Here is a 13,888-nt window from a genome sequence, read left to right on the forward strand (position 1 = left end):
GGTAGATTCCTCATGGGGCAGGAAGCCCAATGTGGGGCTTGATCCCAGGACCCGAAGATCATGAGCTGAGCTGAAAGCAGACACTTAACTGACTGAGCCACCCAGTAGCCCAAGGAACTAAAATTTTAAATAATTATGCTAGTTACAATTCAAGTGTTCAGTAGCCATATATGGCTAGTAGCTACCATACTGGATAGTGCTAAGGTAGAGGTAGAGGATGCTCTTCCAAGCCTCAGGATACAGCTTCTTAATACCAAGGCTTCTTTCATGAATTGAGAATGCCTCCACAATGAAGTGGAAAAAGATTTTATGCCTTCTGTTCAAATTGACTAGCCCCCTAGATTCTGGCCCACCCTGTGTCTTTAAAAGTGGACATTTCTATCTGTGGTTAAGTCATTTTCCCTAAGATGTTGACAGACTATCTTTGAGTTGCCGTCAAAATATTTACAGGATTTAAGAAGTTATTATTATTTGCTTAACTACTACTTTTATTCTTGATGGGTTATTGTCTTTCCACTTTCTAGGAATAATTCTTAATTTATCCCTTTGGGCTCTGTTCTAGGTAGAACTTTCCTTCTTTATGGAGAATTTTGATGTAAAATGCTCTTAGATGAATATTTTTTAGTAATGTTTTTGTATGTTGGCATGAATGCAGATAAATAGGCTCACAAACACACACACACACACACCCCAACTTTCTTAGATGTCAAAACCAGCTAAACAAGTAAAATTTTTTGGTCAACTAGTTGTATAAATTTTGCCTAACGACTATTCCATCCCATTTGGAATAGGCATAGATAGAGGGTAAAAGGATTTATTTTGTCATATTGGAAAGCTGTCTCAACAAGTGAGCTGTCACCTGGGACTAGAGTAGAGAGAGGGTGTATGTGTTCAAGTGCTCAGGGCTTTGTGATACCACTTTTACACACATACTGACGACTTCGGCTTCAGGATGCTGGATGTAGAGGGATAGCGTTTGATCCTGAATAAATCCCCATTGCAAAGTTTGAGGATGATAAAAACTTAATTGGCATTGTAAATAGTGAAAACTTTGACTCCGGCCTCTTGGCTATCATATTTGCAGTACTGAAAAATGTATCATGTCTTAATTGTCCAAATTGACATTTTATACAGTGAATTCTGGGTTTTTAAACATTTATTTTGTGGCATTTATAAAGCTTCGCTAAGTCAGATTTGCTTTGTTGAAGTTCTGTTGTCCTTTTGAATCCCGTAACTCATGGGTTATATAGACTTGGTAGTTTTACTTGTTGCAACATCCCAGAACAAGGTTTGCTTCAAAGAAAGAAAAGCCTTTGTCATAATGATACCTTTGTAGCACTGGTAGACATTGTAACTATTGACACTTGATCTGCTTTGGATAATAGTTAGAGTAGTTAAAGATTAGATATTATCGTCAGTTAGCCCTGCGAACTAGCTTCTTACCAGAAGGTTAATACAACTCAGGGTATCCATATTCAATTTTACAAATAATTTAAGTCATTTTAAACTGTTACATGCTCTTAAAAATCTTGTTTTTAACTTGGGTTATTCTTCTGTAGCTCCTTTAAAAATGTCACATCTTATGCCTGCTGTGTCAAAATTTATACATGCTGTGTGCATTTCAAAAGAAACAACTGGTTTCTGAGAGGAATAGAGTAAGGACTAGTTTTTCAGGTATGTAAAGGTTGATAGAAGGCTTGCTTGAGTTTTTCAGGTATTTTAGCATTGGAGAAAATTTAGTGTTTTGGACTGTCTGATTATATTTTTATTTATTTCTTTTAAAAGAAAACTGGGACCAAAAATGATGGTGATGTAACTTTACGGTTGAGAAGTTATGTGCATAGAAGCCAGGAAATTCAGTAATGTTCCCCCAAGCAACTGTAACTCAGACAAAGTGCATGAGGTTTTTATGGTTTAATATATGATACCATATAGAGTAATAGGAAATACTACATTTAGTATGTATAAGAGAGAAGAATTATGGTTTTTGTGGGAGCCATAATTTTGCATATCCAGAATTCAGACATCTTTAAATTTACAGTAATAATGTAGCATTAATATATATTTGTATTTGAGATAAATATCTATTGGTGCATCTAGAGATTTCTCTGGGTTGTAGAGTTGATATCATTGACTGATGATTGTTATTGGAATCTTCAAAGAGAACTTCTCAGTGTGGGAACCTAAATTACAAGAATCTATTTTAAAACTGAAACCTAGCTCAGTCTTTCATTCTAGAGTATTTGGTAATTAATAGTGAATTTAAATTGCTCATCTTTGCAGTAAAATAAATGAAGACCTTGGTCTTAATATGTCTTCTTGAGAATATTGACTGCTTATCCTTTAGGAATTTTCTTTGGATTATCTTTATTTTTACCGTCAGTTACCATGGTTAAAATATCACAGAAATGAAGATGACCTGCTCTTGTTTTGTTTTTTAAAATTGTATTCTCAAACATGTTTTGTTAGTGATGTCAAGAAGTTATTTAAGTTGTTGTTTCAAACATAAAGGAGCCCTGATCTCAAGTAGATGATGCTTGTCTTAATATTCTCTAGGAGTAGCTTAGGGCAGAAGAATTGTGGACTGAGAATTTCCTTGGTGTAAATTAAATTTTCTTTTTTTTCTTTTTTCCAGCCAAATCAAATAGAAAGCTTACTTTTCTGTACTTAGCCAATGATGTCATCCAAAACAGTAAAAGGAAAGGACCTGAATTCACTAGAGAATTTGAATCTGTTCTTGTGGATGCCTTTTCTCATGTTGCCAGGTATGTTGTCTGTTTTTTTTGTTTGGGTTGGTGTTTAAATGCATTACACTTTGCTCCTTATTGTTCTTTCCTTTTCTGGGATAGTCTTTGCAAATTGACAACTTCATATTGTACAGGGGTGTGCTTTACAGAGTGTTGCAGAGGCCAAATTACGGTTTTATGTTTTGTTGCGCCCTTAAGAACTGTCTCATGTGTAAACATTTTGATGCCTTTAAGGAATTGAGTCAGGCACTTGTAGAACATCTTTTTCCCTAGATGTGTTCCTTTGTTGAATTCATTTTTGAATATACTGTTTTTCTTGGTTTGGCTGAGTTGTCTCATTGGTTTATGGTCAGAAAACAAAGCTAAATAGTACCAAGAAACATTCCAGTAACAAAACCGTAATAGCAAGATATTAGTTGGTTATGTCTTCATTTTTACTTCCTTCCTTCTAGATGTTTAGATATCTCATTTACTAAAAATAGTGGTCATTACTGTAACTGCAAAGATAATAATTATCCCCGCCTGGAAAGTAGATACTTGCACTGGCTGTATTATATTAAATCTCTACCACTACTGTGTTTTTGAATGAGCGGACTAGTGCATAGAGCACACATGTAGCGAAGATCACAGAAAACACATTTGATTAAAACTTCTATAAATCACTTCTATCTACTTAAAAACAAATTGCTTTTCTAGATACACAGTTTAGTTGCTAAGGGGAGCAAAGAAAAACTATTTTTCACTGAAATATTACTTAGTAAACATGTAAGAAACATCTTTGCAAAAGGAAATTAGGAAGGGCAAAAAGGAGACCAGTTGGTCAAACAAAATTGTTCTAGGGTCTGAAGTATAAGTGAAAGGCCTCAAATGTATAAATGAGTCTAGCATTCCTTGAAAGATTTGGGAAGTTTGAAGGAATAAAATGAAAACTCCAAAAGAAAGAAATGATACCTAGTTTTTTAGAGATGAGAAAAAGATTTTTGTCAACTATGTAACTGGTGCTTACTTTTAATGAACATGGACTGAAGAAGTAGAATGTGTTATGATCTTGAAATAATCCTGAATCCTTAGAACAGTATGCTTACTAGACTACTAGAAGTGCTATCTCAAATTGGAGCCAGGCACTTTCTTGTTTTCAGAAGATGTAGTTCAGTTTCTTGAGCTGTAGCTCTACCTCCAGCACTGTCTCAGTGATCTCAGATGTGTTACTTAGCTTTTTGAGCCCAGGTTTCTTAACTGATGAGATGGGGACAACATCCCCTACCTCACTGAAGTTGCCGTGGGGCAGAAATACACAAGTCTGTTTGAAAGTACGCAGTAGTACGATGCCTGGTCCCCAGTCTTTGCTCAGTTACGGAAATATGCTAAATTGTAAACTTTGTGATGAGAAGGACCATTTCTTCTCTGTTTTTTGCTGTATCCTGGGCACCTAGTAAAGTGTCTGGCACAGACCTGCCAGGTTACATAGCTTTAGGGAGTACCATTGATGTAGCCTTGATGTGATTGGTGTCTCAGGAGTTGGACATCATTGTGGTCTGCCCTGGCACAGTAGAGATATAGTAAATATTTGTTGAATGAGTTAATTAGGGTATGGGAAATTGACTAAAATAATTTCCTGTAGGGATAGTAAACATAACATTTTTGTTTAAAAATTGAACAGTGAGTGTTAACTTGCCCCCAAGCCAGGAACAGGTAAGTAGAAGGGAGTAAGAGAAGGAGGATGGGCAATACTGGGATTGAAAACTTTTTTACTTGGTGTAACATCTTAAAACCTATCTAGGAGGTGGCTGTGAAAATGTCTTGGCAGATTCTATGGCATTATGGGGAAACTAAGCCTGATCCTTTTCAGTGGGGGGGAGGGGGTGTCTATTCCCCCCCCCCCCCCATTCTTCTTTTTCTTTTAAGGTCCTTTTTGCTATTAGATTCAGGATCCCTATGTTTCCAAGCCTCTTCCTCCTACCTTTGTTAGAAAAGCTAGCTACTCCACTTCAATCCTAATGTACCTTATCTGTAGTAACAAGTACTCTGTATGGTTTTCTGTGCCTAGTGGATGAACAAAGATAGTGGACCCATTAATATTGACCAAAATTGATTAGGAATCTCTATGTCTATGATAATCCCCCCCCCCCCCCCCCAACACCATAAACCAAACCTCTCAGGTCAGAGGAAGCTGCCAAGCTCATAGGTGAGATTTCATCTGAATAGCTGTTTAAGTAGCTAGACTTTGAACTGTTTTCCCCACACAAATGCCTTCTTATTTTCTCCTCAGTTTGAATATAGTTGTGGACTTCATTTTTCATTCAACATGTATTTGGGTGCCTTCTATGTGCCAGGTACTGAGGTAGACACTAGAGGAGCAGCAGTGAACAAGGCAGGCAAGGACAAATAAATGAGCAAGATACTTTCAGAGGGTGATAACATGGACATAATGAAATAGAATAACAGCCTGGAGTGAGATCTCTTCTAGTGTGGTTAAGGAAGCCTCTCTAAGGAAATGACATTTGAAGCAATCATGTGAAGTAGGAACAAACAGCTTATTAAAAAGAACCTAAAGTAGAAATAATCTTGGCATGTTAAGAGGATCAGAATGAAGGCCAGTGTGGTTAGAACAGTTGTGTTGGGCAAAGGGAAAAGCAGCATCCAGATAAGATCAGAGAGGTAGGCAGGTACCAATCACATATGTCCTGTAAGCCCTGGGAGAAAGAATTTTATTCTGATGGGATGTCAGTGATTAGTTTAAGCGGAGGAATGATTTATTCCATCATGTGTTAGAAGGTCCCTCTGGCTTGGTGTGGAGAATGGATTATAAGGCCAAGGGAGAGACATGGACAGGAGTATGAAGGGTATTGCCTTTCTACAGTCTAGAGATTACATTGGCTAGGACTCAGTGAAAAAATAGTAATAGCTTCCAGTTTATCAAATGTTTACTTTGTGGATGAATTTGCCTCACCTTCCCATGTAAAATTGATAGTATTTGTGGGAGTTGAGTGGGAACTGGTTGTGAAGGAAAAGAAAAATCAGATTATTTCTAGGTTTTTGACATGACTTAGTGGCTGGCTGCTGGTGCTGTTTGCTGAGATGAAATTTGAGGAAAAGATGTGGTAGAGGAAGTCAGGAGTTTTGGCCAGGTTAAGTTTGAGATGGCTCATAGATATTCCAAGGGCTGATGCCAGATAAGTGGATGGATGAACTAGTCGGAAACTCAGTAGGAAATTAATTTCTGGAGACGTCAATTTGGACTTATCATCATATACATACTTCTTTACTATGTGTCATGGATCCCCAAGGCCACTTGCAGGTTTGGTGACTTGCTAGGAGGACTCACAAGACTCAGCATATAGTTGTGCTTATGACTATGATTTATTACAGTGAAAGGATACAGAGCAAAAGTCAGTAAAGGAAAAGGCATATGGGCTGCAGTCCAGAGGAAACCATGTATAAGCTTCCAAGAGTCCTCTCACAGTGGAGTCACATAAAACATACTAAAGTCTTCCATCTATGAATTGTGACAACATGTGTGAAGTGTTGTGTACCTGGGAAGCTCATTAGAGACTCAGTGCCCAGGGTCTTTATTGGCGTTAGCCACAGGTACCCTCTGCCAAAATCTCCAACTTGCAGAAAGAAAGCAGGTATTCAGCATAAATGATATTGCTAGCACAAACAGCTTAGGCATAGTAAACCACCCTGATTATCAGTTAGGAAATTGCAGGAACACTCCTGAAACCTGAGTTTCCAGATGCCAGCCAAGGGCAAGCCTAGTGAACAGGGCTTTCTAAGGGCGGCAGTCTCAGGCTTGCTACGCTCTTTTCTGCATAATTGGCAATGGAACATTTCTGCTCCAGTTTCACATGAGTCTCTGTTGGAAGCACTGGGGATATTTAGAATTCCTACTTTTAGTAGGCTTACCACAGGGCTGCTGTGCATGGGATAAGACAGAAACACACAAATTATAGTTGATACACCAAAGAAGTACCATTAGAACTACAGAGGAAGAAAAGGCCCCCAAGTTGGCTTGGCAAGGCCTCAGCTGACACTTCAAGCAGCGATTCTGTCTGAATAATATACAGTTTACACTTTGCAGATTGGTTTTGCAGTGATTGAGTTTATAATTATTATTAGAAGTGCATACTAAGTTGTGTTTAACATAAGTTACATTTAGATACTTATTTATCATTTTCTGTATAATTCACTGGTTAATGGCAAGGACTTTTTTCACTTAAACTTAAAGGTTTCTGTTTATTTTTTATTTTTTTATTTTTATTTTTTCGAGTACCAGTCAACTTTTATTGGATATTAATTGTGAATTAGGCAGTGGAAGGATTCAAGGATGCCAGGCAAAAGTCATGGTCAGGAATGCCAAATGTGTTTCCACACTGGGCCCTCTTCAGTGGTACTTGGTTAGCCATTCATGTTTGAGCTCCTTGTAAGAACGACAGTAGTTGAAAAGCACATAAGCAGCCCGCACCATAGAAATCCCAGCGACGGCCCCTTTCTTCACATTGATATACTTGTAATACCTGTAGTAACCTCTTTGAATGCTCCAGCAGTGCCCCTATGGGTGAAATCCCACATCAGTATCCAGTCTGGCAGCTCTCCTAGTTTCACCTCCATGAGTTGCTTTTCCTTCACTGGTACAGATGACGCCACCTTGGAGTCCTGGGTGTCCACTCTGGTTTCTCAGTTTAGAATGGAGTTAGTGCAACCTGAGAAGATAGTTCTGTTATAAAACTACTTCATTGCTTTAGTTGTATCCAATTCCAAATACTAATGGGACTTCAGTTCATTGAAGCTACTTAGGACAAACCTCATGAGGAAAAAGATTTCTTGACTGTTGTATCTGAAGCTTTGAAACTTATCTGGCAAAACTGATTTACTATATTACTATATTTCTGGATAGGAATTAACCTATCCAGGTTAATTGCATTCACCAATTAAACTACAGCCCCTTTTTGGGTTTTCCCATTAGTGGTAAAAGCTTTTTGAAAATGACTGTTGGTTATTATAGGTTTGTGTATCAGTTTCCATTGCGTATCATAATGTGGCTGAATCTGTACCCTAAATCAGTCTTAGTCTAAATTGAGTCCCAAATATTTGGTCTGCATTGTATCTCCTCCCTTAACTAAATCCTTGATGAGAATTTGTTGTCGTGATAGGTTTCTCTTTCTTTTAAGTGAACAGAGAATTTGCAGAGAACAGGTTGTATGTTAAAAGTATCAGGGATCCCTGGGTGGCGCAGCGGTTTGGCGCCTGCCTTTGGCCCAGGGCGTGATCCTGGAGACCCGGGATCGAATCCCACGTCGGGCTCCCGGTGCATGGAGCCTGCTTCTCTCTCTGCCTGTGTCTCTGCCTCTCTCTCTCTCTCTCTCTGTGACTATCATAAATAAATAAAAAAAATTAAAAAAAAAAAAGTATCAACCAGTTCAGTTCTGATTAGTTGTGATTTGGTTATAGTAGTTACAGTTATTTTATTTTCCACGCCATACATCTGATCTCATCAAAGATTTCCCGTTGCCTTCAGGATAAAGGCCACAGGTACACATACTTAATATGGTGTTCAGGGCCTTCATAATCTAATTCCACTCTACCCCTCCAGATTCTTCTGCTATTTCCATATTCTCCTTAGATACTTAAGCCTATATTACTCCCAACTTCTCCCCTCTTCACATTGTTCTACTTTGAGGGTTCCATTTAAAGGAGAGAAGATAGCATGAGCAAAAGCACATGTATGAGAAGGAGCAAATTTTGAGCAGAAGATACATATGGTTGAGTGCCCCGTTGGGGTGTTGGAAGGGGTCCCTGGGTTAGGCCCCAGAGGTCAGGTCCTAGGTCTTGTTCTTCATATTACAAGCACAGTATTTCATAAACTGCATTGAATGAGCAGGTGAGTATTTAGCTGATGTCTGACACAAATGGCTTTGTTGTGGGAAGATGATTGTTGAAAGGTAATTCATTATACATGGCTTATCGAAATCTATCTAAAAATTTTCAGGGAAGATTACAATTAGGCCGATATTGTGCCTGTTCTAGGGTAGGTAGAAGTGGTGAGGAGAGGACAAATCGCTGTCCCTTTGGAAGTTGCATTCAAATGGATAAAATATAAACAGGTAAACTGTAAAGCATATCAGAAGATAAATTGTATGGAGAAAAATTAAGTATGGGTAGGGAGTGTGATTTTAGATAGGGAGATTAGGAAGGGATGCTTGAGTCATGCCACAAAGTAAGGAAATGTGGTTCCAGGCAAAGTGAACTTTAAGTGCAAAGTCCCTGAGGCCAGAGGGCTAGGGTAGCTGTTAGGGAATAAGGAAGGGATAGGGTAGGTGAGGCCAAAGAAATAATGAGCTGTGTTGAGAATGGTTTTGTAAGATTTATAAGAACTTTCACACTTTTATTCTGGGGGAAAATGGGAAGAACCATTGGAAGTTTTAAGCAAAAGAGTGACATAATCTGCCTTGACGCAACAGAATTTTTAAAGCTTAAGATTAGCTTGTAGAAGGATAAGGGTGGAAGCATACTATATAATTTCAGTCATAGCTTTAAGTTTTATAAACTATCATTGAATTTTTTCCCTTTTTCCCCCCTCACCTCTGACTTGAAAAAAGCTTGACCAAAAAAATAGTTTGTGTGTACCCTGATTTAGTACTTTGACCCTAATGCAGTGAAATTTGCCACCAGTACTTCACAAATAATGCAGTCTGACCAAATGAAGCTGAACCCTTATGCTACCTTGAGTGTTAACATAAGTTTTAGAAAAGTGCTAACAAGGCTAAGGGTGGATGAAGTTCCCATCTCTGTTGAATTCGGTATGATTTCTTCTTGAAATTCCTGTAAAAGATACTGGCTTAGAAACTAAGGTCTCAGGATATCCCTTCTTGTTAGAAGTCACTCGGGGTAATAAGATCGTTAACATCCAGATAGCTTTACAAACCAGAACAAGTCATAGTAATACTGTGGATGGTGAGGGAATTTGTTTTGCTTTCAGAAAGTCTTCCCCTACTCTTCCACTTGCTGTCTGACATTTTCTGGTAAGCAGTTGTTGCACACTGAGTACTAGTTACAGTTATCTCCTCAAAAATACTCTGTTTCAAGAGTGCAATATGTCAGGAAAAAACTATACAGCTTCTCTTAGATGTAAATTACAAAGGGCTATCTTATGCTCTTATGCTCTATGTTCTAAGATTATCCATTAAATACCTTTGTGGGAGTGGGGACTAGTACCTAACCCGGGATTAAAATGACTGAAGTAGTTAAGTTGAGATCAGACTTGGTATATGTGTATTTTTATATTCATAAGGCATCTTGAGGTGTTGCTGTATTAGCATTGATGAGTTGTGGTGAATTTATTCCCCATTTTTAAATATTTGTTTTTTTTTTTAAACCATGTGTTTTCTACCCTTAAAGGTTTTGGCTTCCTTTAATTTCCAGCAGAATGTCTGGCACCACATTTCAATTAATGTCTTCTTAAAAAGCAAGCTGTCACATTTGAAATGATCAGTTTTTGGTAATTCTCTTTAACAATCAGACTATTGGCTTTTTGCCCTAATTTGACCCATCTTTCAAGAGATAAAGAAATAAAGACCGATAACTTTTATAACATACTCCCTCTGTCTTCCCTGCATGCCACAGGAAGAATGCAGTTTCTGGTCAAATTTTGGGTATCTATTTATCACAATATGTATCATACTTTTCTTTCTGTTTTTAAATATGTAAATCGTTTAGTCAGTTGTTTTTAAAGTAGATCTGTCCTAATTAAACACAAAAAAATCTTAAGCTTATATCTATCTTTTCGTCTTTTCTGGGCAGAGAGGCAGATGAAGGCTGTAAAAAACCTTTAGAAAGATTGCTGAACATCTGGCAAGAAAGAAGTGTGTATGGCGGCGAGTTCATACAGCAGCTGAAGCTGTCTATGGAGGACTCCAAGAGCCCTCCCCCCAAAGGTAGAAACATCACCACATGTTTACAGCTCTTGGTCTTTGCCTACTTTCGAATCACATATGAAAAGCTGCAATGGGGGTTGCTGTGAACCACCACCGATTATATGATTCTTCAGAGAGATGATCATAAATGATGGTGAGAATTTATGTAGTGCTCGCAGCGTGTAAGCCTGGTTCTAGTATTCATGCTATTCATCATTTCACACCCTTAACTTTTGCTGTCCTTGGCTCTCTTCTGCCTTGCAGAGACTTTCCTTGCACAAGGGAAAGAAACAACAACATTGTTTAGTTGTGGAGACCTAGGAAGTACCCTGGAGTAAGATTTTGTTCTAGCCCTGCCACCGACTACTACAGGGTCTTGGATATGTCCCTTAGCCCTTTTTGAGCTTGGTTTCATTAAATATTGATGTGGTTTTGAAACATACTTTTGATGTTTGTCAGCTTGCTGTCTACAATTGATTTTGGTCTTTATTGAACCCAGGATATCCTCCAGAAGTGTGTACATGTATGTGTGTGAGCCTCACCAATCATCTTAAGAACTTAGGTTCTTTTTTTCTTGAAAGAGGAGTAAGATCAAACATTACTTGTTTCTTGGTTTTGTGGTTAGTTGTGGTTTAATTCTAGTTGGCACGACATGTTTTTGAGCTACAGATCTGATCGAACTGCACGTGAACTCATTGCCTAGAGTAATGAGTCCAAATACTAGCATAGTACTTAGGACCCTTTATAATCTGAACTAGTTTACTTTTGTAGATTCTTCTGCCATTTCCTCACATACGACATGGTCTTTGGCCATAACCAACAATTTCTTTTCTAGATGCTCTCACAGTACCTCTTCCTTTGCACCTGGTGTTACCTCTGCCCGAAATGTCCTCTGCCCCTTTCACTGTGTGGTGAACTTTTCTTTAGAATGCTATTCTCATTTTGTTGTTTTTCCTACCTTGTCTTGGGCACATGTTGCCTTTTCTGTCCATGTTTCTCTGGTACTTTGTATATGCCTCTGCTGTAACATTTAACCATGGTTAGTTTACCTGATAATATTCATTCAGCAATCCTTTATTGTGTACCTTTCATGATCTCTTCCAGATCTGAGTTTATATGCATTGTAAGGTGGGGTAACTTTCCCATAAAACTACAAGTTAGAGGCTTTGTAAGAATGACACAGTGCTTTTAGACTGCAAGTCATTGTTGTTTTACTTAGAGTTGATGGAAAACAATTTTGAGGTCACTCGGGTGGTAGCTTCTGAAAAGCAAGGTGTTCCCTACTTTGGAATTCTGGTAGTGTTTGTATTGTGTCTTTTGGAGGTGTTCTGCACAGTGCTGGAGAATTATTCAGCATTCTTTTCTCTACTCGTAGACTTCATTGGTAAACAGTTCTGATTTTTTTTAAAACACCTTTAGGCAAGTAGGAGAGCTCTGAAAGACAATGTTGGAAGCTAAGTATTGAATTTCAATTCAACAAGCATTTGCCAGACATGTGCTTTGAGTAAGTGACTATGCTAGATGCTATAGGACTGAGCAGAGGAGTGAGACATAGTTTTGCACTCAGGGAGCAGTCAGGCAAATTGGGGAGTTTGTGGCAGTGGTAGATTTGAAAATAGCTCCATTGGATTTCTGATTTTTTTTTTTTTTTTTTGAGCTCTAGACATTATAGCCATTGAGGCAGTATTCCTCCATGTGGAGGATAATGCTGATTGAAGGTGATTACTCTTTCTCTGTGCTGTAAAGATGGAAGCACGTATCAAAAGGTTCCAACATGTGTATTAGTCTCCACTAAGTCTATCTCCTCACCATCATCATTGGACCTGAGTTATCAAAATATTTTTATCTCAGTCCTTTCAAAATATTGATGAGTTCTCCAGAATTTTATTTCCAAATTTAAATAGTCCTTTTATATTGCAGCTTTGATTCATGGGTATTTCTTTGTCTTGAGACAGCACCAGAGTTTACCTTTGAAATAAAAGTTTTCCTGTGGAACTTTGACAGTGAAGGATAAATGAGCCTAGGAATTTTGTTTTAGAAGTGAAAGTTTCTTGGGGCACCTGGGTGGCTCAGCTGTTGAGCATCTGCCTTTGGCTCAGGTCATGATCCTGGGGTCCTAGGATTGAGAGTCCTGTATCAGGCTCCCCAGAGGGAGCCTGCTTCTCCCTCTACCTATGTCTTCTGCCTCTCTCTTTGTGTTTCTCATGAGTAAATGAAATCTTTTTTTAAAAAAAAGAAGGAAAGAAGTGGAAATTTCTTGGGTTCATATACCCATTTCCTCATGTGTAAGACTCATGTGTTCTAAAGTCATCTCTCTGTTCTTGGGCATACTCAAGCTGTCACTGGACTGAATGGAATTTCATTATTTACTGAAGTCACACATTAGTCACACAGTGTTCTATAGTTGTAGCAGGATTTAGAAAAGAAAGGTAGATACAAAGGAAATGGTATTTATTGAGCTTCTGTTATGTACCAGCCTTTCTATTAGCTGCTTTTCATGGTAGTGTATTTTAGATTCTTAAAACTCCTCTATGAATTTGGTATTATTTTCATGTTTCAGATGAAGATACTAAGGCCCAAAGGGTATAGTAAATTTTGTCAAAACAGATATAATAAGAGGAGAATTCATGTTCTAGTCTGTATGACTTTAAAGCGTATGTTGGTGGGGGTTTTTGGTTTTGAATTTATTTATTTGACAGAGCACAAGCAGGGAGAGTGGCAGGCAGAGGGAGAGGGAGAAGCAGGCTCCTCACTAAGCAGAGAGCCCTATGTGGACTCAGATTCCAGGACCTTGGGATCATGGCTTGAGCCAAGGCAGATGCTTAACTGACTGGGCCACCCAGGCACCCTAAAGTCTGTTCTTCGTACCATACTTTTTCCTGAAAGTACATGGATTCAGTAGATTTGAATTGGGGTATGAATTCATGAGCAGTTCACCCAACTTTCTTGGACCTTTATATAGTTAGTTTAGCTGTTATGAGCAAGTGTTTGAAACCAAGTTTCCAGAGTATGAATCCCAGCTCTGTCACTTCCAAGCTGTGTGACCTTGGGCATACATAGCATTAAACCTCTCTGAGCTTCAGGTTCTTTATTGTACAACATGGCTAGTAGTAGTAGTAGTAGTAGTAACACCTTACAGCATTGTCCTGAGGATTATTTGGGATAATGTAGGTAAGATATTATTAATGAGGTGATGATAGGACTTTTTTTTTTTTTTAATTTTTATTT

At 38.3% G+C, this 13,888-nt stretch overlaps 1 protein-coding gene and 1 pseudogene across 3 annotated transcripts in view; one reads left to right on the forward strand and one right to left on the reverse strand.

The window, feature by feature from the left end:
* The window catches only part of RPRD1B (regulation of nuclear pre-mRNA domain containing 1B), a 51,782-nt gene that overhangs the window by 2,376 nt on the left and 35,518 nt on the right, over positions 1-13,888 (forward strand). For all 3 annotated transcript variants that reach the window (XM_025470041.3, XM_049100202.1, XM_025470042.3), the window contains exons 2-3: positions 2,636-2,765; positions 10,548-10,681. In XM_025470041.3, the coding sequence (XP_025325826.1) occupies positions 2,636-2,765; positions 10,548-10,681 (264 nt within the window). The remainder of the gene's footprint in view (positions 1-2,635; positions 2,766-10,547; positions 10,682-13,888) is intronic.
* On the reverse strand, positions 5,070-7,556 carry LOC112673433 (ATP synthase subunit f, mitochondrial-like; annotated as a pseudogene).

Source organism: Canis lupus, chromosome 24, assembly GCF_003254725.2.
Source record: "Canis lupus dingo isolate Sandy chromosome 24, ASM325472v2, whole genome shotgun sequence".
Lineage (NCBI taxonomy): Eukaryota > Metazoa > Chordata > Mammalia > Carnivora > Canidae > Canis > Canis lupus.